Below are 27,167 nucleotides of genomic sequence, written 5' to 3'. Positions count from 1 at the left end.
TGTGAGGGAACTTCTAAAGCCGTATCCTGAACCTCAGGTGCCCTGGATATTTCATCCCAGACAGTGCCTGTCAGGGGGTGCATGGTGTGCCCGGCCTTCTTTTTCTCATCATTTTCCAAATTTACAATCATCTCTTTTGGAGTCTCCTTGTCCAGTCCTTGTGAAAAATCCCAGGAAAGGTCTGATGTCAGTCATCTGTGTGAACTGACATCATTGGTTTTCTTCTCTCCAAGAGGATTTGCCTGACCTCTTCTTTCACTGTCTAGTAAGCACGTGCATCCTCTTAGGGCAGTTTTAAGCCTCAGCAGCAGATAAGAAAGGTCTGTGTCTGTACTGTGCTCCTGCCACCCTCAGGAAGAGGTGCTAGATGGCCAGCCGAGGCACCTGACTGCTCACTTCCGCTCCCCGTGCGGGTCCTGCTGTGCCCACAAGTTGAAGCCAAGCTTCTGCTGCAAGATGCACAAGAAGTTAATATATAACATGGTCCCTGTACCTTGTCCAGATGTCTTGGCAGAGATTGACACATTTTATACCATGATTGTATAAAATTGCTGGTGTACTAGATAAATTCCTGGTGTAAGTTAATAAATTATTAATCCACACTCCAAAAATACACCATGTAAAGAATTTGTTATTGGGTTTTCTTAAGTAGTCATTCCCCTGGTACATCTTAAAGTGTGACTGAGTTACACACCAGAAAACAGGAATTGGGAAATAGAAAATGTATGCTATGGAACAGTCGTTTGCCACCGTATGGTCCTACTGGCATTGGACCCCGGTGTGTCCTTGAGGTTCTCAGGGTAGTTCTGGTGATGGCATATGTGAGAGTCACTTTCCACAGAGATGCTCTCAAATACTTTTCAATAAATATATGCTTTGTTTTTATTACATATTTTATAAATGTAAAATTAACCCATATATCTCTTCACATAGATTATATTTAATTTTAATTATGGTTTGTATAATAATTTAAAAGTTAAGGACAGTGTGTGGGAGAAAGGGAAGACTTAACTTCGAGAGCCTTTAATTTTTTAATTGTTTGCCCATAAAATACGACATTAACCTGAGAGGTAAGAGCAGCATGTCCCACTGGACTGTGGAACTTTGCAGTTCTCTAGGTACCAGTCTTTTCATGTGTAAAGTTTGTCTTGGTCTTCCCACAGCTCCCTTTCGTATCATAAGTATTGTGTTCATCATGCACATGAACTTGAAACAAAGGAAAGACGAAAACACAGTCTCGTTTCTCCCCCTCACAGATCCTGAAGTCCACCCTCAGAGTGAGGATTACTGGGGCCATGTGAATCCAATAGGCCCCCGAGCCTGCTATGATGAAGGCAAACGAGTTGCAGAGACCATGTGCTACGCCTACATGAAGCAGGTATCAATCCAAGTGCATGAGCCTGTGCCGCACAGTGTGTCAGTTTCGCTGGCTGTAAAACATAAAGGAATGAAAGTCATGATGAACTCCCAGGCTGGTGCTGGGGAAGGGAGCCCAGACTCCCACTGTCTTACATTAATGGTCTCTGTGACACTTTCTCCCTTTTTTTTTTTTAGATTTTGTTTATTTATTTTTAGGTGGGGGGAGAGGAAGAAAGGGAGAGAAACATCAATGTGTGGTTGCCTCTCGAGCGCCCTCTACAGGGACCTGGCCCACAACCCAGGCATGTGCCCTGACTGGGAATTGAACTGGCAACCCTTTGGTTCACAGGCTGGCCCTCAATCCACTGAGCCACTCCAACCAGGGTCATGTGTCTCCCTGCTTAAAAAAAAAGATTTCCAGGGGACAAATCTTAGGTACAGCATACTATTGCACAGCCAGGAACAGTACGCTGCTTTATTGTCTAATTGCCCACCAGCAGTTTAAGTGTCTTTGTTTTCCCGAATCTTCCAAATTAGTGGGCTTTTGTTTTAAACTTCCAGTTATGTAATAGGTATAAAAGTGAATTTATTACTGCTTTTATTTGAACCTCCTTAGGAATTACTATGTACTATTCTTTCCTGCTTTCCCAGTCAGTCATGGCTTTACAAGTGACTTTTCTCATGGGTAGTTTTGTGCCACAGATTTGCTCACTCACGTGCTGTAACAGAAGAGCCCACAGACAGAGGTGGAGTGTCTGGGTTCCCACCCTGGCTCTGCTCCCTCCTTGTCCTCAGCGATGTGACCTGACCTCCTTGGTCCCTCAGTTCTTGTCTTTGACGGGGCTTCAATGCACTGTCCTGTCTGCCTCAGGTCTGCATGGGAGCAGGTGACACATACAGACAGGGCCCTCAGGGGGCCAGGTAAGAGCCTGGCTAGTCTGTCCATTTCATGGTGACTGTCCTATTGTGCTTGGACCAGTGCTCTGGGCCCTCATGGACATGCCCTTTATTAGATGGAGGGACATATGGACAAGACAGACTATTGACAGATGTGTGCTGGGCTGTGCTCTCAGGACTTAAAGAGGAATGGGCATTGCCATTGCTGCTTGGGCAGTGAGGTTCATCAGCAAGGAGCTGCAGCATGACCTTGTCACCTTAGAGCTCTACGTGTGCAGCCTTTCAGGATAGTACTTCTTAGAAGTGACACGATTTGTGCTGTCTGTAGGCTAATGGGGAGAAATGCCCAGAAAGAAGGATGAATCAGGTGGGGTACTCTGTCTTTGACATATTTTTACTTAGTTATTTAATGACACAAATTATTATTTTTATACATAATGACACATCCACTTTTATACATGAATCATTGTTTTTTTCTCCCATATGGTATGTAGATATGTTTTACTCTGAAGCCTTATACACCTAGTGTATAAGGATTGAGAATATGAACTAGCTAGAGGTAGGAATAATGTTTTATAGTTCTTCTCTTTTCCAAGGGATTGTCTTCTGAGTTTCTCTTAATGAAATATACTAATGTATTCAAAATAGAGTTTTATTTCCAAGAGAAAAAAATCTGCGGCACATAATGCATTTTAGAGACCTGAGCATAAGGAGAAGCTTCCTATAGTTTCTTTCAGGCCATGAAGTGAGATGGGAGTGGGGGGTCAAAGGTCATTGTATCTTACACAGATACTTTGAACTTGTCAGAGAGGAATTAAATCGTGGCTTCTGCGTGCACTTGGATGTGGTGGTTTTATGTATGTGGGGACTTCTCTGGTGTGCGTGGCAGGTGGTTGGTGTGTGTTTGAGCTCACAGCCTGGCAGCAGTCTGCCATTGCACACCTGTGGCCCACCCGCCGGGCAGGCTGTGCAAACAGGCCACCATTCATAAAACTGCAGACTGGCAAAGCAGGCCCAGAACACTGATACATCAGCTAGTCCAGTGGCCTTAAAGGTATGGCATTATTTTATTTTCTGGCATTGAAATACTTAAAAAAATAAAATAGTTGGTATGTACCTTATATTTTAGTTTTAAAAAATAACTCGGCAAGCAGTTAAAACAAGCCTCATGTTCTGTGGGTAGGATTCACACCCTGGGGGTCAAGGCCTCTGTGGCCAGGACCTGCCCAGCTCTGACGCTTGCTCGCTGGGCACCAGCGCTCCATGTCTACTTGCCCTCCTAGAGATTGGCAGAGTGATACTTGTGCCCTCCTGGTCTCAAAGCGAGTGTAGCCTGCTGGGTAGCCAACACGCAGGCCCAATGGTTATGATACAGCCGTTGAGGGAGATTGCCAGGCAGATGGATGCCCTGACCTTGTCTGGCCTTCTCCCTCTGCTACCACCGAGAGGGAATTAGAACATTTTAGCACCTCAAGAGCCTTGTTCAGCAAGGCGAGTTCTGTGTTCTCTTGTAGCCTCGGTCTCATCGCCAGGTGGGGAACAGATCCCATCCAGAAATATTTATGCAAGGCCTCACGGGAAATGCATGGTTCTGTCTCAGGACCATGTGGCTCTGTTGCTTTAGGCAGGTGCATGTGACTCTTAGGCCATGAGGAGGACTGAGGAAGTGTCACAGAGTGGGGCCTGCCCGACCTGGGAGCACTCCCTGTCAGTTCACTGTCTCAGCCCTGTGGGTAAATAAGCCCTGGTGCCTCCTCCAGGACAGGCTGTCTACGCAGTGGAACTCCCAGTCAGCACCCACTCTCCCTGGGCACTGCTTCTCTGTTCTACCCCCTGCACCTCCCATCAGTGAAGTCAATGAGCCCAGTCACATTGCAGCTTTCAGTGGCTTGAGACAGTGCTGTCCAAGGAATGGCCACATTTTAAGAGAACTTAAGGGGCAGAGCCGTTTAATTCCTGCTGGTAACATTTCTGTCCTTTGGGAGGGAGGAACCCCTGTCCCATCATTGTACTGCCTCTCAGACCCCTCACCCCTCCTGGCTGTGATGAGTGAGGAAAAGAGGCGTTCTGAGGCCAGCTTACCTGTCGGATTTTTTATTAACTGGAGTCTAATCACTGTTTCCAAAGCCAGGTCATTAACATGATCCCAAAATGAACCTAATAGAAATGTTTCTGAGATACTTTACACTGGGTTACTATTATGCAAGATTTAGTGTAATCAGGGGCTAAGGTCAAAGTTTATGAGGTTTACATCTGTCACTTGGAGATAAACAGGAATGGTCACTGATTCCTGTAATGGAGGCAGGTGGATATTATTGTCCCTGTTCCAAAGATTGGGGTCTTAAATCTGGGAAAACTCGAGTGACTTACCCAGGAATATGCAACTAGTGAGTGACGGGTTCTTGAAGACGGCCCTCCAGGCGTGCAGCCTTTCACCCCCACGCTTCCCCAGTGCCTGTCGTGTGCATTCCGTGTCCTGCTTCCCTGTGTGTGCTTGAAATGCCTGCCTGTGTGGCATTTTGAGCATCCTTCCTCTCTTAAGTTTTCACTGCTTGGATGCCAGTGTCACTCACACTTGAAGGAGTTATGCTAGTCCCTGACAAGAACCTCTTGGTGCTTGGAGGCATAAGTGAATGAACCATTGTTCCCCACGTGGGACTAAACCTCGAACACAAAGTGAAACTCAGCCATGCTTAAGAACGACTCAGCTGTCCTGCCATGTGTGCGCAGAGGCCCTGCACCTCGCCAGGGTGGGAAGAGATGCCCTGTGTGGTGGGCAGCCTAGGACTCTGTACCTGGCAGATGGTGTTGAATGGGAGTCAGCAGTTTGTGTTGCTCACTGGTCCTTCAGAGGAGGGTCTCCCTCAGAATAGGTATGGTGACCTGGTGGGTACTTTCTGGGTTTGTGTCCTGGGAAGTAGGCTTTGGGTCACTGGCCCTTTCCTCTAAGATACAGTGTTCACAGGACCACTGCCACGGCAGTATGTGGGTACCTGCTGACTGTCCACCATCTAGCACAGGGCCACTGCAGAATCCCAGGGGCCGAGAGTCAGGTGGCTGATGGACCGTGTGTGCTGAACTGTTACCTTTGTGTCCTGATGTTATGTAGGAAGAGCCAGTGCATGAGAGAGCATGGTTCTCGATTGATGGAGCCTTATATTGATTTGATTGGGAGGGTGAGTCTTAATATGGAGCTAGTCTTGTTGGTATAAACTGGGCTTGAGAGGCAGAGTTCTCGGCACACCAGTGTGGCTGTCTCTCTGTGGCTGTGCCTGTCTTGAGGTGTTGTGCTGTGTCTCCTGAGGTGGCGATCCAAATGGGGAATCAAAGTAAGCAGGCTCATTCACGGGCTGGCCAAGGAGCATCCTCAGAGCTCATCTTCTGATGAGGCCGTGTTCCGACTGTTGTTCGTGAAGAAAGGGAGGGTCAGGGGGGCAGAAGCTTTGGCTTTGTTGTAAACCTCACAAGCCCGTTGATCTTCCTTCTGCCAGGCAAGCGGATTTGACTGAAAATGTGCTAAGGTTTTTTAGACTCTTCCTAGAGTAAAGCTATGTTTATCTACTTCTGACTGTTTCTTCATCTTAACAATTAAATACAAGTGGATACTTTGGAATTATTTTCTATTGAGATCAACATCTGTGTCCTTCCCTCCTTTCTTCCTTCCCCCATTTAAAAATATTCTCTGTTAAGTAGAGAAAAAGGCTAATTGCAAATTCCTGGACAGAGTATGGCAGCTCATATCTTAATCCTAAGAATCTGAAAAATCACATGAAACTATTATCATGCATTGCTGGGAGGAGTTAGCAAAAACACAGTGCTTGGTTTTCTGACAGTAACTTTGTGCCCAGTCGGTTATGCCCAGCCACGCCCTCTTTCAGCACATGTAGAAACAGCACACCAGGGACACAGGTGAGGCTGCTGATGGGCGGGGTGGCCAACTGGGTGGCTCCTGCCTCCTTGAGGCCTAACGCGGGCCCTTGGTACACTGCAGCTGATGGCTTTTAACTCACTGTATTGGGGGTGGAATTCTGTGCGTGAGCCCCGCTAGCTAAGAGTCCATTTGGTTCCCAGCTTGTGCCAGATTGCCGGATCTGAGGTGGTAAAATGAGAGGAGAGGAGAGAGGGGAAGGGCAAGAGAGAGAAAAACTGTTTCAGTTAGTAGTGACAACAACGACAGCTAATATATATCACCACTGAGCTTGTGCCAAGGGTAATAGAGGTGTGATTTTTATAACATTATCCTCTCCCAGTTTTACTGTGACAGAGAGGGTTAAGTGGCAGGCTGGGTAAGTGGTGGAGCTGGGTGGCACATGAGTCCAGGTTCTCACGCCACCATCCTGCCTGCTTCAGATGCCCAGAAATATATGTCAGTCGTTTGATGGGTCCGACAGATTAGAAGCACATGTGCTGGGAAAGTTCACTAATTCAGAGTTTGTGATAAAACATTTCACTTTTGGCCTTGGCCAGTGTGGCTCAGTTGGTTGAAGCATTTTCCCATACACCAAAAGGTTGCGGGTTTGGTCCTCAGTCAAGACTCATGTGAGAGGCAACCAGTCAGTGTTTCTCTTCTTCTCTCTTGCTCCCTTCCCCTCTCAAGTCAATGAGCATGTCCTGGGGGTGAGGATTTAAAAAAATTAAATTTTGTATCCATAAAAAAGCAGCCTGTGAAATTATTAATTAAATAAGATAGTTTAAAGAAGTCTTTTTAGGGTTTAAAAATATTTTCCTGATTAAATACTTAAAAATAAGCATTTCTTGATTACAAAAGTAATACATGTTTATTGTAATAAAAATAGAAACCTTTTAAAAGAATACACAGAAGAAAACGAAGATCTATAATCCCTCTGAAAGGAGAGAATGTTTTACACTGTGCTGGTGGGCATCTCCCCAGGCCGTTCAGCTAACAGCCGCTATTGGGTGCCAGATTGTCTTAGTTTGTGGGCCGAACAGCCAGGGCTGTAGGCAGAGTATAGCTCTTTAAGAATGTTTATGTGTTCTTTCTTCCCAAGATAAAGTGCTCCTTTTCCTGTAGATAAGCTAGTAAACACTCACATTTAAATCTCTATTAGTGATACATTTGCAAAAATATGTGAAAAAAGTGATAAAGGAATGAACACAGCGTGATCCCATTTGAAAAAAATGGATACTTACTGGGAAAAAACGTCTGTAAACATGTTAGTGTTGTTCTCCAGAGTGTTCATGCTGGTGACCTTTTGATAGTGAGAGGTAGGACATGGCGACTTTCTTTGGTATAACTCCGCAGTCTTCAGGTTTGTTTACAAGTAAGCACACTTCACACGATGGAAACAAAATGGCTGTTTTCATTTTGGAATGAAAAGCAGGATGTTTTCTGACATGTTTTAAGTGCAGGGCACTGGAAGTGCCAAAGCACATATGCAGGCTGCAGAATGAGACACATCTCACTTCCTCTGCTCCCGTTCCAGGAAGGCGTAGAAGTGCGAGTGGCAAGAATCTTCAACACATTTGGGCCGCGCATGCACATGAATGATGGCCGGGTCGTCAGCAACTTCATCCTGCAGGCCCTCCAGGGGGAGCCGCTCACAGTAAGTGCCCGCCTCAGTGGGCCAAAAAAAAAGAAAAGCTAACATAAAGGTAAACTCGGGAACCACCAACACATGATTAAGTGCATGCTGATTCAGGGAGTCGCATTCCTGAAGCTGCCACTTGGTGTTCTGTATGTCCCTACCACTCTTAGGTGACTGGGAGGGGAGGCGCATGTGTGGAATCCAGGGAGGAATGACTGGTGTAACTTGGGTCACCTTGCTTTTGGAGCCCATAAGTAACATTAAGCCGTGGGCTGCAGGTTTGGTCCATGCTACACAGGCCTCAGGGCCTGTCTGCCTGGGCCAGACCTTTCCCAAAGTTTTCTTGCCCCACGGGCTGTAGCCAGGAGTGTATCCATACTCAGTGTCCCTCAGGTGGTTGAGAAATGGAGGTATGTCTGGGTCAGTTTCAGGAGTTTTCTTGGCAGTGCTGAGAAACACTCCCTCTGCCAGTGGTTCTCCACCCAGGAGGCTTCTGGAGCCTAGTGGGCACCTTGTGCTCTGATATAGGAGACTGTTCTGTGTGGTGTGGGCCCAGCTCCCACTCAGAGATGCACAGGACCCACGCCCATGGATAGGTTCTCCCGTGGGGAATCAGGCCTGCATTGTACCTAGGCTGTTTTGAGACTTGCTTTTGCTAAAACTCCCTCACCCTTAATTGAGGCAGAAAGTGCTTACTGTAACCTCCTAAAATCTGTGCTAAACCTCCCAAGTATGGAGTGTAACTGGTTCAACCACTTTTCCCTTTGCACTTGCAAATATTCTTCTGTGATGTGATTAGTGGCATCATCTCCTTTGTTTTCTGTAAAAGGTAACCACCTAAAGTGAATCTATACATAGTAAATGAGGACCATTATGTAATGTGCCCAGAAAAGAAAGAAAGGCTGGTCATGGCAAGAGCCAAGGTTTTTTCTCCTCTTGAGAGAGAAGCCATGCTATCCCTTTTCCTCCACAGGATTCAGTAGTTCATGTGAATCTCTCGTGCCTCATCCACAATGTGGTGGACCCCATGAGCTGGGGTCCGCATCACTCTGGGGTCAGTGGTGTGAGCGTGTGGTGAGGATTAGGTCCCACTACTCAGTGCTCTCAGACACCCCCTGTGGGGTCAGTGTGTGCTGCTTGTTCCACACATGTCCCCACTGTCCCCTCTTTTGCCTCTCTTGTAGAAGATCACCCTCAGCCTTCTCTGCCAGGGCATCTGCAGATTAATTCCATTGGTTTTCTTCGGTTTTGCTGAATCCTTAGTTCTCTCCTCTCTTTCCGCATCTCTTGCCTTTCCTGTTCCTCTTCCCACCTCCCTTTCTCTGTTCTTTACCCTGTGGCTTTCTGTGAGAGCTGAGTGCTTGGTGGGTCTCCAGACTAGAGAAGCATCTTGGTTCTCCAAAAATTCTGCAGGATAGTTTGCTTATCCTGCAGAATGTATTCCAGGGGAAAGTATAGCTATATATACGTATGAGTCTGTCCATGTATCCATCTCTCCCTTTCTCCAGCTGCCTCTCAATAGAGAGAATTAGTTATTGTTCTGTTCTTTGACCTTTATCGATTCACTCATTTAGTGCTCACAACAACTCTGGGGTGCAGGCAAGTTATTTTTATGGGGAGATAGAAGTACAGAGGTCGGGTAAACAGTCTAAGCTTATGTAGCCAGACGGCAGCAACTGTGTTTGAGCCCAAAGCCTCTGCTCTTAATCAATATTCTCCGTGGTGTTAACTCTTCTTAGATGTGTTTGCTGTGCCACTAGCAATTTAGAACAAAAAGCTTTGACAGTTTAGAACCAGGCCATGATACATCTTCCAGGTGAATTTTGCTTTACATGTTATAGGAGAGAGGTGAACTCAGACCACAGCCCAAGGTGCAGATGGATGCTCCAGCCTGCTGTCCTGCCTCCACACTCAGTTAGCACCAGCTCCACCACTGCCTTGGTGCCTGAGGACAGGCAGTGGTCACACTCAGTCCTCTCTCCCTCACTCACACCACGCATCACCGGATCCACCAGCACACCCTCGTGGCCTTGTCCTAAGTAGATCCAGATGCCTTCTCAGCCATTCTCCCTCTGCCCTGGTCAACACCTCCGTGTAGTCCCATTTTACTGCTGTGGCCTCTTAACTCTCTCATTCTTCTGTGAAGTGCTCTCAACCTAGCAGCCAGAGGGAGCCTCAAAAGAGAGGTCAGAAACTCCAAATGACTTGCCATCTCCCCTTCCCTGCCCGTTCAGCCCCATCCCCGCTCTGCTCTGCAGCCTGAGTCTTTTCTCCTGCCTCTCCTGGGAGTGCTGCTCCTCCAGGCCACCTCCCCTTTCAGCTGTCATCTCATTTGGGCAGTCTTCTGGATCGTCGTATGTATAGTGGCACCCACCTGTCACTGTGCTCCTCCTAACCATGCTTTTCATTGCACTTACTCACCAACAGAAATGCTCAGTTTCCAGCCCTCAGTCCCTTCTTCGAAACCAGGAACTTCGGTTCAGACGTGTGTGTCCCTGCTCCTAGAAGAGCACCTGGCACACAGGTGGCATGAGATAGTGTGTTCAATTAATGATTGGGGTTCTGGTGGCTGCTTTTCTCTGTGGTAAGCACAGGTTGGCTCAGTGACTTGTTCTGGAAGCTAGTGGCCTTGTGTTTCTATGAGGTGTAGCGTGTCCTCATTCCCTGTTCCCTTCTGCCTGCTGCTGGGTTCTGAGTTGCTCGAGCACCGGGCCCTTCAGTCCAGCTGGTCATTTGAGAATTTCTCAGCTTCAGGGCACTCCCGGTGCCTGTTTAGCCACTGCCCTCAGTAACTCTCCTCACATCATGAGATCAGAGCTTCTTGTTTGCAGAGTTAAAACTGTTCAAAGCTACTGAGAAAGAGCTTACTGGTTTATTGTCTCCTGGGCAGCAGCCAGGGCCCAAGCGTCAGGTGGGAGAGCAAGTCCACGGCATGCCCCAGGAGTACACCCTTTGTGGCGGAGGTAATAACTCGTGTGTTGTCTTTATGCCATGCAAGCTTCTGGGCCATTGACAGAGCAGAACGGTGGCTGGTGCCCTCCAGGACTGCAGTGAGTCCAAAATATGCCGGGTTTGGTCTTTTCTAGACACCTTCAGCAGCAGGAAGCCCCAGCGATGCCTTTCAGATATTTGTTTCCTGTCACACAGAACTCTTTCCCTTCAGTGATTTGATGAAGATTGAGATTTCATCCTTTTCTGTTCAGTTGAGGTACCATTACCATCTCTTGCTTTTGTCACAGGCTTCTATGGAGAAGGCAGGATTCTCTCTATGCAGCCCATCTTTGGGAACACTTCGTCTATTAAGCAAGAACAAGGAGGTGTGTCTGTCCTCGTTCCATTTCTCATGTTTCCAGCAAGTCATTTCTAAGGCTAAAAACTTCTTCATGGACAGTGGGGAACCCTTAGTATCTTGTTTTCTTTTTTCCAAGCTGGGTTAATGTGAGGTTAAGACCTCGCATTAAGTTAACCTTAAGTTAAGGTTAACTTAACCTTCCAGCTTTTTTTCCTGAAGCTCCTTGTTGTCTTATCTGTAGGCAAATTTTATTCTTTGGGCATGTATTGGATGCCTGTAAGGGTAACTTGGGAGTGCACATAGGCACACCTCAGAGGTGCCGTGGGGTCAGTTCAGACCACCACAAGAAAGTGAGTATCACAGTAAAGTGAATTATGTAAATTCTGGGTTTTCCCAGTGCACATGGAAGTTATATTTATACTATACTACAGCCCATTCATTAAGTGTGCAATAAATAGCATTATGTCTAAAAAATGTACATACCTTCATGAAAAAATACTTTATTGCTAAAAAATGTTAACAGTCATCTGAGCCTTCAGAAAATCTTAATCTTTTTGCTGGTGAAGGGTCTTGCCCCAGTGGTGACAGCTGCTGACTGATGAAGGTGGTGTTTGCTGAAGGTTGGGGTGGCTGTGGCAGTTTTTTAAAATAAGACAACAGTGAAATTTGCAATGTCCATTGGCTCTTCCTTTCATGAATGATTGCTTGTAGCACGTGATGTTGTTGGATAGTGTTTTGGCCCACAGTAGAAATTCTCTCAAAATTGGAGTCATTTCTCTCACATCCTGCTGCTGTTTTATGGGCTCAGTTTATATAATATTCTAAATCCTTTGCTGTCATTTCAACAAACTTCACAGTGTCTTCACTAGGAGTAGATTCCATCTCAAGAAACCATCCATGGTTTCTCATCTATGAGAAGCAACCCCTCATTAACATTTTGTCATGAGACTGCAGCAATGCGGTGACATCTTCAGGCTCCACCTCTAATTCTGGTTCTCTTGTTCTTTCTACCACATCTGTAGTTACTTCCTCCACTGAGGTCTTGAATCCCTCAAAGTCATTAAAAAAATTCTCTGATCCATGAGGGTTGGAATCAACTTCTTCCATACTCCTGTTGATGATATTTTGACTTCTTCCCATGAATCACAAATGCTCTTAATAGCATCTAGAATGGTGAATCTTTTCCAGAGATTCTGGATTTACTTTGTCAGGATTTATCAGAAGCACTATCTATGGCAGCTGTAGTCTTATAAAATGTATATCTTAAACAATAAGACTTGAGATTCAAAATTACTCCTTGATCCGTGGGCTGCAGAATGGAGGTTGTGTTAGCAGGTATGAAAGCAACAGTCTCATTGTTACCTCCATCCGAGCTCTTGGGTGACCAGGTGCATTGTTAGTGAGCAATGGTGTTTTGAAAGGAATCTTTTTCTGAGCAGTAGGTCTCAACAGTGGGCTTAACATATTCAGTAAACCATGTTGTAAACAGCTGTGCTGTCATTCAGACTTTGGTGTTCCATTTATACAGCACAGGCAGAGTAGATGTAGCATAATTTTTAAGGGTTGTAGGATTTTCGGAATGGTGAATGAATTTCAACTAAAGTCACCACCTGCATTAGCTCCTAACAGGAGAGTCAGTCTGTTCTTTGAGGCTTTGAAGCCAGGCATTGACTCTAGCTATAAAAGTCCCAGTTGGCATCTTCTTTCAATATGAGGGGGGACCCAAAAAAACCCTGGAAATTATTTATAAAAAATTGTGTATTTATTCTTACATGGTTAAACTTCAGTCACCTTCAAAGTACTCTCCATTTGATGCTTTACGCCTATTGAGATGTTTTTTTCCACTGCTCAAAACAGTGTTTGAACTCCCGGATTTTGATGCCTTTAGTGCTTCTGCCGTTTTTTGTTTCACCTCTTCCACAATGGCAAAATGTTTCCCTTTGAGGGCTTTTTCCATCCATGGTAACAAAAACAAGTCACCCAGAGCAAGATTGGGTGATTAGGGAGGGTGGAACATGGGGGTCATGCAGTTTTTGGTCAAAAACTGCTGAACACTCAGCTCAGTGTGGGCAGGTGTGCTTGTAAATCACTCATCATGAAATGGGCAAACACTTTGAAAGTGTCTTCAAAACAATTGTCTGAAGCTGAAGGCAGCCAGTCTCTCACAATAACATTAGCTGAACAGTAATACAAATGGGTTCCTAGAACACTTTGCCTAGTGGGAGTAGTCTGTACTACAAGGGACCACTCTCCAGAAGATAATTCTGGCTGTTTGTCTACATAAACAGTCTGTTGTTTAGTGTAAACACCTTTGTTAATCATCTTCTGGAGAACTTGCTGCAGCTTTTACATCTGCACTTGATGCTTCACCTTGCACTTTTATGTTACACAGATGGCTTCTTTCCTTAAACTTCACGAATCAACCTCTGCTAGCTTCATACTTTACTTCACTTTATCAATTAAGTGTATGGTCTTATATGGGTGCAGTTCATGGTGCCTCAAAGCACTGACAATATTAATAATCAAAGGTCACTGATCACCATAGCAAATCTAATAATGATGAAAAGTTTAAAATACTGCAAGAATTACCAAAATGTAACACAGAAACACAAGGTAACAAATGCTGTTGGAAAAATGGTGGCTGATGCAGGGTTGTGTAAAAAAAACTCCAAAAACCAAACCAAACAACCCCCCTCCACAGTATATCTAGGAAGGACAATAAAATAAAGTATGCCTGTCTATATATTGCTAAGTTCCACAGGTCCTATACAGAAGCTGTATTCTAAGTTGAATTATATAGAAGCCCAGAAAATACTGTGTTCCAGTTCAGAAAGTTTAGAGGATGGATAGTGTGGTTCAGTTGGATTTGGCTTATTGAGTTTATTAAGCTTACATGTTTTTTTAAAGAGATTTTAGTTCATAATTCAGTTAAAACACAGACAGACCCCTTCAGAGTAGAGTTTGATTCTGCTGTGCCTCCTGGCTGTCTTTACTCAGCTTGCCAGTGAGAAAGTAGCTTTGCTGAGGTAAATTTTTCTAGGACAGCCCAGATATGGCAGATTTAGGGTTTGAATCTGGGTCTATGTCATTTTATTTTATTTCTTATTTTTTAAATTCAACTATCGGGGTGACCTTGGTTCTCAAAACATAGGTTTCCAGTGTACAGCTCAATAAAACATCATCTGCACACTGCAAACAAATGGAGCATGAGGCCCCTTTCTCCCACCACTTCTGCCTTCTACCCAGAGTCTCTGGGTGGTTCTCAACCTTAGCTAACATTAGGATGACCCAGTGAACTAGTTGTAAAAATACCAGGATGCTGGCCTTGTGGCACAGGTTCTGTGGCATGGTCTTATGGAGCGCCTAGCTGTCCTGATGGGCAGCCCAGTGGAGGACCAGGTGAAATGTACTGATCCTTGTTGGATCCTGTCCCAGAACCTAATGCCTGACACATCCTAGGACTCTGATGAAAGCAGACTCCTTCTGATACTGTCTTTTGAGGGAAAACTTTATACGTGTAACATATACACATGCTGAATGTTTCTGCCACTTCTTGCCCTTGGGCATAACTTTAAAGCACACAACTAGAGACCTCACTGTTGGTTTCCTCCTAGGTGTATGGATCCGGGTCACAGACAAGGGCTTTCCAGTACGTCAGGTAAGCCAGCTGACCTTTGCGGTGGGGTCCAGCAAGGCTGGGGCAGACTGAATGGGCCGTGTCTGTTTACACAGTAATTGTCTTTACAACTCTAACAGCATGACTTGGTGCCAAGTTCATTGTAATTTTAAGATGGGAAAGGTCTTTCAGTTTTCTAAAGTTAAAAGTTTACAAGAATGTGACTTACCAGTCATATGCTAATCTAATCCTTGACTGCCACCTAGTGTTTTGTAGGTAAACTTGCCCAACTTGAGGTAACGATTTCAGTTCAGGCCAACTTCACGTTTGGCCTTAATCATCCAACAAACCTGCAGATCCTGAAACCTAACCCATTTCACACATGGCTTTCTGGGGTGGATGAGATTGTCCCCATTATGGCCAAGATAAGATAGTGTCCTGCTGTTGTCGAGTTTTGTGCCGAGACTAAATGTCTCACATGGTAATTTTCCTTGTCTTCTTGGTATACTGGTTTTTTGTTGGTAAGTTCACTTGGTGACTAATTTTAAAATACAGTTTGGGTTCTGAGAGAAGAGTTACCATATAAACAATTACATAGACCCACATAATTTTTCATGTGACACAGTTACTGAGAATTCTTTGTAAGTTTGTAGTATCTGAAATTGTAAAATCCATTTCTGTATACTTTCACTTTTCAGCGCAAATAGCTGGAATGCCTACCAGCCAGAAAATGCTATTCCTGCACCTTGAGGCAGCCCCCCAGCCCCACCTTAGCCAGAGTGATCACATAGACTTTTGTCTGATTATATGAAAGTCCAGAGTAGAGGTCTTTTTCAGAAATGGAGCTGCTGGGGTAGGTGAGGGGGTAGTGCGGGAAGGGACTTAAAAACAATAGTATAGATTTTTCCTGAAAGTGTTGTTTGTGAATTTTCACTTTTAGTCCGAAAGAAAGCTGTGATTAAATATATGTAACCGTCAGTGTGCCTGCCCCACCCCCAGCCCCTACCACTCATTAGTGTGTTGTGCAGCAGGACAAAAAGCCTGGGAGTGCATAGTGGGCCTGCATTTTTGCCCAAGTATACTAAGAAGGGATTTAACTAGGAAATGGCAGCTGCCCCTCCTTCAGGAGTATTTTCATTTCAAAACACTTAACACAGGCACGATGTGGTCAGAGGAAAGGCTCATGGCACAGTTCTGTGTGGAGACCATATTAACAGGACTTGCATCAAGTGCCATCTTTTCATAATAATATTCTCTCCCCCTGCCCTCCTTCAAAACCCCCTCCCCGTCTGTGCGCTTTTTTTGAGGGGTCTTGCAGTCTCCAATTATGCTGAACTTCCTGAAGCACCCTCATTGGCGTTCCCCACACTTCTCCAGCTGTAACACCCTGTGAAAAATTAGTGAGGCCAGATAAAGAGGAAGTCAGAACCCGTTCTTAGTATTTTCATTATTTCAGAGCCATCAGATACAAAACTCATTGCAAATAGCCTCAGATACTTTTGTTTTTGTTAGTGGTTAAAGTATTTTAAGAATTCCTAGTTATTCAAGATTCAGCTAAAAGAACTTACCAAAGTTTTGCTACTTTTGATAAGCAATTTTTTAGAAACTGAGAATCTTTTTACTCCACAATTAAAAATGCACAGTATCTGAATCTGTAGTTACTGTGCTAAAGCACCTGTTTCCAAAATTTATGATTGCCTTAAAGCAGCATGTTCGGTTCCTGAGGTCTAGGTCATGAGCATTGGCATCCTGACATGACTGTGTTTGATGCTTCATCGTCAGGTTACGTCCTCATCCACATAACAAAGGCATGCTATTTTTTTTAAAGTCACTTTGTCAAAATGACACTTTTAAAGAGCTTCAGGTTAAATGAGTGTGATCTATGCAATTTTGACCTTAAAAGTTGCCAGTTTATTCCATAAAAGATGCATGACCTACCTGCCTTCTCTGATCCCGCATTGAGTTTGATCGCATAACAGTTAGTCATCTCCAGCTTAGTATGGACCCCATTCCCCAAGTTTCAGTGATAAAAAGGATTGTGGACTATCGAGTGGCAGCTTTTAATGTCTTTTTACAAATGCACAGAGATGTATGCCATAAGAGAATGTGCCGTGATGTTGTAATTTCTGTGATAGAGATGAAGTGACTTTCTGTCAGTTCCTAGAAATGGGAAATAATCCAGAGTCAGCTGTATTTCCATTTGGACTTGATTTGTTAGACCAGAATAGACTTAAGGCATATTCATACAACTACCCATTTGTTGTAAACAAAACCCCAGAAAATAGCTTGTTTTCTGAAAACCACTCCCCCCAGCCAAAATTGTTTTTTAATGAAAAGGAAAGCAAAAACCGTTTTTCGTTTGGAAGTTTACCATAGTAACCTGCTCCTTTCTGGTAATGACTGAGGAAGAGGAGGGAGAGGTTTCCAAACAGACTTCATTTGGATCATGAAACCAAACTAGAAAAGTCGTCTAAGAACTGTAGCTGATGAAAATAGACTTAGAGAAAGTACTTGTGTATAGCAGTGAGGTGTCATTTTTACGAAGTAACTTTTTTTTAACAGAGCCACACTATAAAGATTCTGAAAATAAGAAACAATCCTTGGTAAGCGAAAATTTGCTTACTTATCTTCACCTTCATGGCCCAGTCAGTCACGATTCATTTGAAACATCCAGATACTTCTAATCGTTTCATATGAGATGTCTTGGGCACGGGTTGCTGAGTTGAAGATTGAGGGAGTTGGGAGAGTGTTCTGATTTATTTCAGCGCTTAGTGTTGTTGGCTTTATCTGTGCTTTGCCCATGTGAGACTTACATAACCGGAGTTCGTCTGTTTCAGTGGATCTTAGTTTTTGAAATCATCTGCTTTTGTATGGGCCAACTACCTGGATTCCCATGTCACATGGACTTTCATCAGAAATTGTATCAACTCCATTCTTTTTGGGTGTGTGCCTATTTTGTTTTTGTTTTGTAATTGTTAAAGGATTCCAGACATTAACAAAAGTAGAGCGCTCAGCCCCATCCCTCGGCCGCCATCCTGTTTCGCCACCTACAGCCCACCCACTGAAAGCGAGTTCCACAGGCCCCATCATTTCATCCATAAGTACTCCAGCATTCTCAAATCCCTCTTATTTGCAGGATTTTATTTTGACACCCGATTTTTCATTTGGGTTTTGGTTTTCTTCTGGGAGGTGGCTTGTGTCTGATACTCAGCACCTGCATGCTGGGCAGAAGGTGCCTGAGCCGGCCTTCCCTTCTCTCCTAGTGACCTGGTGAATGGCCTGGTGGCTCTGATGAACAGCAACGTCAGCAGCCCTGTCAACCTGGTGAGTACCTCCTCTCCTCCCACCATCCCAAAGTAGGTCACAGGCTCGCTCATTAATTGTGAAACCATGAAAAACATCAGGTTTTGCTTTATTTGCTTAGTGCACTTAGGGCATGCATGTTTGTTGCTTGCTGAATACCAGAGAGAAAAAATACAAAATAGAACAAAGAAAGAGATTACAAAGAAGAAAAATGTCTGCAAGGCATGCATGAATAATGTAATAAACACTAAACCAACTCTGTCCACTTAAAAATTTGTGAAGCATTTTGGTAGCAGTAGATGGACATTTTTTTTGTTTGCATCCTCTTTGCCATCATTTAACATATAGATCATCTGTATGAGATTTGATTAAATGAGACTAGAGAAGACGGAGGTGGTTAAGACAGTTTCTCAGTTACCTCTGTAATTCAGCCATGCAGACCATTTTCCTGCTCATATATCACTTCCTGCAGTCCCAGAATCTCGGTGTTGGAAGGATTGTAATGTCATTTTGTCTGATCTTAACCTCATCTAGTACTAGCACTTCCCAGAGAGAAGTCATTTTGTCTTTGGCCAGTACTGGCCAATAGAAAGCTTTTTCTTCTATTTATGACTAAAACCTCATTCTCTGTACACCCATCTGCTGGCTGACCTTCTCTGTGTGCAGGGCCACTCAGAGCTGGTCTGGTGCCTCTGCAGTTTGAAAGCTTTCTAAGGACTTAAAGGGCACGGTCGTACCACCCGTACTCCCTGAGTTTTCTCCTCTCCAGCTCTGTCAGCCAGAGTTCCTGTCATGCTGGAGCCCTCTAACCGTTTTGGTCACTGTCTCTTTTTTTCCCCCATCTTGTTTAAAATGTGAGGTGTCTAGTGTAGGCTGTCCAGCATCCAGATGTTCTGCTTCTATTGATGGCAACTGACATAAGAGCCTCTTAGCCCCCTAGGGAGCCACATGAGCACTGCCTACCTTGACGTCACCTTCACAAAGTCTGTTTCAGGTGCCTTTTCCCAAACTGCCTCTTACTTCTTACAGCGTTTTCAAACAGGTATGGCCATTCCTGCTTATTTCCTGGAAACCACTTCACTCAAAAGCCTTTCCTTGTACTTTACTCTTTAGCCAGCAATCTTAAGCATGTTCTCTAGCATTCATATTTCACTGAGTTGGAGTGGTGTCTTACCAAATGGGAAAGGATGGGCCCTGGAGCGGTCACTCCCTTGTGGAAATGTTGACCAACTCATGGGTACGGGTGGCCGCAAGCACCCAGCCCGTGTTTCTTTGATGCGCTTTTGAAGAAACGTGCAGTTGAAAAGAGAATGAGAGGTGTGTTGTGAGCCTTAGTACGTTTCGAGTATTTACCACCCTGACACTTTGTGAAAGACATGTCACCCTTGCTTTGTATTTTCTCTACCAGCCCTTTACATTGTGTGTCCTCGGTCTTCTCTTTTCTTTAGATATCATGTTCCTTCTTTCCTCTGTTTTGGGGCTTTTGTATAGGGACATTTGGGAACTCACAACTCTTACAGAAACACAGTTTCCTTCAAGTCTGAAGACTGTCCACCAGCCCTCCTGATAAAGATGGGGCTGCTTTCTTCTAGACACCTGTCGCTCTGCTATACTAATCAGCCCGTACTCTGTTCTCATAATAGGCCCAGGGTCCCTTCCTGCCTCCTACCTTCCAGCTGCAGACTATACTAGGAAACTGGGAATGAAGAGGATTTAGAATATGTAACTGCCAGACTTTATGGGGGTCTCTTATGATGGGGAACCAGAGGAGGAGTTTGGGAAGAGAAGAGGGGCAATAGTTGCTGCAGTGGGTGATGGAAGGAAGAAAAGGAGATAACGGTTTTCCTTAAAGCCCCCCAGAGTCAGCTTACTCTGTAAACCACGTCGAATCTCCCCCCCGCCCAGCTTGCCCAGAGCCCTCATCTGTGAGTGTGTTCTATTTCTATCATGGCTTTTATGTGCAAGTTTGCAAGGCCTTTATTACTTAAGTTGTTCACACAGTGCACCCAGACAGAAAGAAATTGTCTTAGGAAAGCTAATTTTGCAAGATCAAACTTCAGTGCGGAGTGACAATGTGGGTAGATGTGGAAGTTGTCTGTCATGGTGACTCCGCCACAGAATGTGTGTTCACGTTAGATACTCTTGACCTTACCAAAAAGTGTTCTTGTACCAGAGGTTCGTCTGGAGGACAGAGGTGAAGTTCAGCACTCTGCCATGTTGAGTAGCTATCATCTGGAATAATTAAATGACCAGTGAAACATGAGGCAGGGGCCTGCAGACTTCTGGAGATGCCAGAGTTGGCGCGTGACACTTTTGAAGACATGCATGTGTGTGTGCGTTGGGGGGGGTTGGTGTCTGCTTTTGCAGTTACACTTATAACCAGAACTTGTTTCTTCCCTTAGGGCAACCCAGAAGAACACACAATCCTAGAATTTGCTCAGTTAATTAAAAACCTTGTTGGTAAGTAGGACAAATGCCTTCCAGAGTGAAACTGCCTGCACTTACCCAGTCAGTTAAAACACTTGGACTGGAAAATATGTAATTAATACAAGCCAGTCGAATTGGATAAAAAGCAGAACTCTATCAGGAGCACTTAATTGTTTTCTGATTCTTTAATTAAGAAGTGGAAAGAAAGACCAAGGAGGCTGGGGAAGGAGATGTGTTTTTTCACCTGTGTAATTACAGTTCTTTGTGGAGCGAAAAGTATAGCTTTGTTTCCAGTGCTTGAGACCTGATGATGGTCGATCATCCTGCACAGGTGACAGCTGTTTGATTTTCAGACACTGGCAGTGCTGAGTGTAGAACCTCAGTTTAGGGGAGAGCCATGCCAGCTGTGTTTCTGACAGAACCTGTTCGTGGTGTCATGCCCTGTGTTCATCCCTGTGGCCAGCCTGCCATGAAGTTTGGAGGCAGTGTAGATACCGAGTGGCCCAGTCAAGGGTCTGCTCTTCAGCCGTAGCAGTTGGTGATTTTTCAATCAGCTCTCAGGTAGCAGACATGCCCTGCATGTCCCCGCTCTCTCATCATCAGACTGGAGCTCTGGGAAATCTGGGTTTTGCAGGGTATCTGTTTCCCAGGGTTGATTGAGAAATTTGAGTCCAGAGAAAACTAGATTGGGCTGTAGTTGGGGGTTAAGCTGGGGATGAACATAATGTTCTGAAGTGGCTGTCACACCCTGTACTTAGCTGGGTGGATTCTTCAGGGTTGTCCTTCCTGGCATTGAGCTGTCATTCACCAGCATTGCTCTGGACAGCTGGGTGGGTGAGGAGATGATCCTACTTAGACATAAAATGCAGCATCTTGTGGCTCCAGCAGCCTCCATTCAGATCCATTTCCCCAGCCATTCCATTGAGAATCTGTTTGTCCCTGTCACCGTGAGTGAAGGGTGTGTTCAAATAACAGGAATGTGGCACTGAGGCCACTCTCCAGAGTGAGGCCTGGGGACGGCATCTTCAGCATCATCCAGACACATGTTAGAAATTCCGGGTCGCACACCCCACCCTTGTCTCCTGGATTGGAATTTGCATTTTGACAAGACCCTCAGGTGACCTGTCTGCATGTTGAAGTTTGAGAAGTGCTGGCCTAAAACCTGAGTGGGCTGCAGTGTAACTGCTATGCTTCTGTGAATAGCAGTGTGACATACCACCCAAAACTGCGGTGGCTGAAGGCAGCGATTCTGTGGCAGGGCTGGCCTCCACTGAGGGTCCCTCTGAGGGCCTGGCCGATAGGATGGTGCGACTTCATTCTTCTGGCTGGCGGGGTTCGGGCCCAGCCAGCACCTGAACAGGCCAGGCTCTCTGTCCTTCTGCATGCTGTCTCTCCAGCAAGGGACATCTTATGTGTTGGCTCAGAGCTCGCTGCTGCAGGCACCTAAATGCCCAGGTCTTTGTTAGGTCAGCCCAGAACTGGCCTGTGGTCATTCCTCCTGAACTCTACTGGTTAGGTGAGTTAAAGACCAGCCTGATTCCAGGCAAGGGCCCCATCCAGGGCATGGCCACCAGGTGTTCAGTCAGGGCAGCATCATCGTAGACACCTGCACACTGCATTTAACCACACACTACATACATCTGTCATTTTGGAGTTGTGCTCCGTGGCACACCTGCTGTGTTAGCTGATGGTGGGTGGTGTACCTTGAAGCCAGCAGTGCAGGCCTGGCCCTGGAGTTTCACTCGGGCCTGTAAGAGGCAGAATAACCTGCCCCTCACCAAGGTCGAGTGGGGACAGAATTACAGTCCCTCGGGCAGCCGAATGACGCTAGGATGGATGTGTCACCCAATCTGTACCCTATTCACTGCAGAGATGGGATTTTACTTTGATGTATCTAGTGAAACATCACATCCCTAGTGGTTTGTGATGCTCTCTTGTCTTGTCTTTCTTTCTTTCTTTTTTAAACAACTCAGGTAGTGGAAGTGAAATTCAGTTTCTCTCTGAAGCCCAGGATGACCCGCAGAAAAGAAAACCAGACATCAAAAAAGCGAAGTTGATGCTGGGGTGGGAGCCTGTGGTAAGTGGGGGGGAGTTGTCGCCTTGGGGATAAAGGTCTCCCCTGTCCCACATCTGTGTCCTCACAGGCACTGACCATTGTTGGGTAGCCCCTGGTGGAGCGAGGTGGGGGGGCCTAAGCATCTGGGCAGACCAGGTGTACGAATCAGGCCACTGGCTGGAAGAAAAGCCACATGGCTTTCATATCGTGTGTCTCATTCTCTATTCCTGGGAAATGGCTTGCACCTACTGAGGTCTTGGCTTTCATGAAATATCTCTCTCTCTCTCTCTCACACACACAAACACACACACACACACAGCTTCCTCTGTGAAAGCGACACTGAGGGTGGTAGCTCCATGCTCTGTGGGCTTCGTGTAGCCGTACTTGGCCTGCCAGTTTCCTCATGGTCCAGGATGTCTTTGCACGTGCAGGGATGGGTGAGGGTGCTGTGAACCAGGGCGAGCAAGTCCCACCAGTTCCCACACAGGTGGAACACCAGGTGGGAAGTGTGAGACAGAAGGTGAGAAAACCATAGTCTAAGGTGGACAGTTGCACTTAGACCAAGACTCGTGTGGCCTGGAAGAAGCTGCAGAGTTCTCCCTCAGTCTAGAGTGTCCATCCTCTTGGGCTGTGTGTCCCCAAGGCAGCACATAGCTGTTGCATCTCAGAGGCCGTGTCCTTAGAGAGGCCTTCCTGGGAGACCACATCTCCAGGACCAGCCTCACCCCTTTACCAGCTCTCATGTCTCTGCCGTTGCCTCTGCTTCCCCTTCCTTCTCCGTGTTCCCCCACCAGCCCCCTGTGGGCTGTGCTAGAATTTGCACTTGTTGAGGACAGAGACATGTGAGGTCATGTACAGCAGTAGCCCAAGCAGTTCCTGTAGAGCCTAGCACACAGCAGGTCTCAATAAATATGGAACCAATAAAGCCATGGCCCTGTGGGTTAAGGCTCCTCTATGTCAGCACATGGATACAGAGAGGAGGGGCATAGTCCACAGCTGTTACCTATAGAAAGTATATGTAGTGGGGAATGTAAGGGAGGAAAAATAATTCTTCCTCTACCTTTCTGAGGTCTCAGGTGAGACTTCAGTAATAAAAAAAGCTGAATAAGAGAAAAACTTTATCAACATGTATACCTTGTGTATACATGGGTGATACCAGGGAAGAGTGAGTAACTCAAAGAGGTGGCTTATAATTCAGGCTTAAATATCATCTTTGTGGGAAAAGGGGACATGAAATGTAGGCCTTTTAGGGCAGAGCAAATGATTTTTAAGAAAGATAATGAACCTTTGCTCGGTTGGTTGGAGCGTCATCCCATAAACCAAAAGGTTGCAGGTTCAGGAAAGAAGGACAAGGGGGGAGGGGCAGCGGGAGGGGAGATCCCTTAACAGAACAGATGGGAGGTTGATGGTAGTTTGTGACAAAGTTTATCCAGTGACAACTTTCGGGTCCTGTGCCACAAATAAGTCAGTCCTCCCTAGTTGATGAAACTCCCTGGGAGGGATTTATGGCTGTCGAGTTCTTTTTGGAGGATTTGTCTTTAGGTAGAAAAGGGAAGTTCAGAGAAAATCTCTCCCTGCATTTTCTTTGTTCAATTTGCCTACAGCTCAAACTCATCAGTGTGCCCAAGTGGCAGATTTTGGGTGGTGTGTCCTGAACTCCTACAGTTAAATTTTGGGGTGATATATTCTGCTACCCTTCAGAGAACTAGAGAACTAAGTGAGCAGAAATGTAGAATGTTGAATCTTAAAAAGAGATATGAGAATTCCAGTCCTGTCTTTAGTTTATCCTTTGATCTACAAGTCTTAAGTCATCTGCTGAAGGCCACAGAAACTTACTGAAGAAAGTAGAACTGCGATTATGCCTAGACTTAACAAAGTCTAATCTATAACCATACCAGCTGTACAGATCACACTACAGTGAGCGCAGGTCTTCATATTTAGAAGGAATCTGTCATTGGTCGCTTTGTAAGTAGAACCTATCTTTTAAATAAATTATTTTGAAAAAAGTTAAAATGCATATCTACTACATAGTAATTATTTACTCACAACTTATGTCAAGTATTTTTATTTGTCTGGAGTTAAATGTATAATATTCTAACATTTTTGGAACATAAGGCAACTATCACTAGTTTCTCTTCCCACTAGTAGTTTAATTCATAAGAAAATTTTGAGACATCTAATCCAGAGAAGCTTTAGTCATATGTGTTTTAACAGCTCTGTTTACACAGTCATATGTGTAAAACTGCATGTAGTTAAAGTGTACAACTTGGTAAACTTTGACATGAAACCATTGTCACCAAGGTAACACGTATCCTGCTCCCTCTCCCTTCCCCCTTTGTTCTTTTAGTGGGCAGCTGATTTGATTTCTGCTTCCTGTTCGCTGTAGGGCTGCCCCAAGTTAAGGTTGCCTAAAGGTCCTTTGGTCCCTGTCAGACTCAGCCTCTTAGGTCAGTGGGTGTGAAAGTGCAAAGGGTCAGTGTTACGTGGGAGAATGAGGTACATGGATCAGGTACAGATGCCTCTCAGAGTGAAGGTGCATGCATGCATTATTTTAACAGTGATCTTTGTGACTGATTCCAGCTGGAGTAGACACGAAACCTGCAAGAAGTAGTTTGGATCTCTGGGGATTTAGAGCTCATTTTTTGTCAGTCTGGAGTATAATTTGTCAAATTTCCCTGGACGTTCCAAAGGGTGCTTGGGAAAGATGACTGGCTTCTTCCAGTCAGCCCTTTTGCCCTTGTGACCCACAGGTTGTGCTATGACCTCAAGCTGACACTTCTTCCTGGGAAGTCTGGGACAGTCTGTGGTTTTGTTCAGTAGCCACCTGGTTCCCCACTCTCACTTTCTCTTTAAACAGGTCCCATTGGAAGAAGGTTTAAACAAAGCAATTCATTACTTCCGGAAAGAGCTTGAGTACCAGGCAAATAATCAATACATCCCCAAACCAAAGCCTGCAAGAATTAAAAAAGGACGGACGCGCCACAACTGAAAACCTCATTCTTGGGATCAACACTCCCTGTTTCACACTGATGGGATATATTTTTTCTTCTTTTTTATTTTTCTTAAAGAGAGACTTAAACAGGTGTCATGAAGAACAAACTGGAATTTTATTCTGAAGCTTGCTTTAAAGAAATGGATGTGCCTAAAACTTCCCTCAAAAACCTGCAGATTTTGCCTTGCACTTTTTACTGCATTTTGTCATATATGATGTGCATTTTTGCCCTGATTTTTGAGGGAAAATAAGGATGTGCATTATACATGGGTATAATGATCCTGAGTATAATGCGCACAAAAACACAGGTGTGCGTTAGACATGGGAGTGCATTATACCCAGCAAAATACAGTAAATCTGTCTTTTTATGTAAAATAGCATAGCTGCATCTGCATATTTTCAAGTTTTTTATCTTGCTGTGAGAGCATATGTTGTGACTGTCGTTGACAGTTTTATTTACTGGTTTCTTTGTGAAGCTGAAAAGGAACATTTAATGGGGTGAAAATGCCGATTTTATTTATAAAAGTGGTACCTATAAATAAAACATTTTACTATGCATAAAGAAAAAAATAACAGTATTGTCAGGTGGGTTGTGCACCGGCATTTATCTTGATGTGTATGAAAGAATTCTGTTTGAGAGCTTTATGTTTCTTTTAATCCAGAATTTTTTTCAAGGTCCAGTTTTTAGTTGCAGACTTGACTTTGAAGTATTTCTGTTGGTTAAAACGATCAAGGATATTTGAAATCACTACTGTGTTGTGCTGCATATTTGGGGTGGGGTGGGATGGGGTGGGGTGGGGGACAAAGTTAAGGTATTCTTGGTTACAGTGGTTAAATATGCTATTTTAATAAAATATTGAAACTTTCCGTTTTAAAGGCTGGTTGGCTTTCTGCTTTCAGGAAAATATTGGAGAATTTAATTTTTTAAATTCTGAAAACATCCATTTTGGTATGATATGTAATATGATGAGTGAACATTGAAAACATTTATATGCTTCTTGGCTGACTCTTGAATGTACTGTGGGGAGATCTTCAGCTCTCACCCAGGGATGCAGTCATTGTGTGTCCTTTTGTGATAACACAGACCAGCTGGAGAAAAAGAAGTGCCTGTGAACTAGAATCATTGAGAGAAAACTTTGAGGGCTTTTGCTTTCATTAAGAATTCTTTCAAGATTCAGGGTTTAGATTATTGTATTCCTTTTATAACAACAGGAAGAAGAATGCAGTGAATTAAAGCAACACATTCGGTTGGCTCTGCATGATATGGACAAAACCTGAACTGGCACTAAGAAAATAGAAGCATCAAGCATTTTGCCAGAATATTTGTTTCCATAACTAACCAGAATTTTGCATATTCTTCAAAATCACCTTGGAATACACAGGGTCCAGCAGAAGGCCTGCTTGAGTGTGGTTGGTAGGGTAATAGTATGGGTGTAATCATTTATAGTTTTAATTTCAACATTCCACCTAAAATGTCCTATGGTGTGCTTAAGTATGTTATTATTTTTTTAATTTTAATTGTTCAAGTACAATTTTCTGCCTTTTACCCCCATCCCAGTCCACCCACCTAGCCCTCCCCACCTCCCTCCTGTTTCCACCCCCCCCCCACTTGTTTCTGTCCATGTGTCCTTTATACTTGTTCCTGCAAACCCTTCCTCTTTTCCCCTGAAATTCCCTCC

General features: G+C 44.7%; 1 protein-coding gene across 4 annotated transcripts in view; it reads left to right on the top strand.

Moving 5' to 3' along the window:
* UXS1 (UDP-glucuronate decarboxylase 1) overlaps positions 1-26,290 on the top strand; it is a 126,509-nt gene extending 100,219 nt beyond the window's left edge. For 3 of the 4 annotated variants that reach the window (XM_037166290.2, XM_037166289.2, XM_037166291.2), the window contains 7 exons: positions 1,257-1,378; positions 7,701-7,820; positions 14,709-14,752; positions 17,974-18,034; positions 20,416-20,473; positions 22,414-22,517; positions 25,354-26,289. In XM_037166290.2, coding sequence (XP_037022185.1) covers positions 1,257-1,378; positions 7,701-7,820; positions 14,709-14,752; positions 17,974-18,034; positions 20,416-20,473; positions 22,414-22,517; positions 25,354-25,485 — 641 coding nt within the window. In that variant the 3' untranslated portion in view covers positions 25,486-26,289. Of the gene's footprint in view, positions 1-1,256; positions 1,379-7,700; positions 7,821-14,708; positions 14,753-17,973; positions 18,035-20,415; positions 20,474-22,413; positions 22,518-25,353 lie in introns of all 4 variants that reach the window. The other variant, XM_053664570.1, reaches the window with a different exon arrangement.
* The last annotated feature ends 877 nt before the right edge of the window (positions 26,291-27,167 follow it).

This window comes from Artibeus jamaicensis, unplaced genomic scaffold (genome assembly GCF_021234435.1).
Source record: "Artibeus jamaicensis isolate MK-2021 breed Jamaican fruit bat unplaced genomic scaffold, CSHL_Jam_final contig_384, whole genome shotgun sequence".
Taxonomy (NCBI): Eukaryota; Metazoa; Chordata; class Mammalia; order Chiroptera; family Phyllostomidae; genus Artibeus; species Artibeus jamaicensis.
The sequence above is the reverse complement of the archived record's forward strand: the minus strand, read 5'-3'. Positions and strand labels throughout refer to the sequence as shown.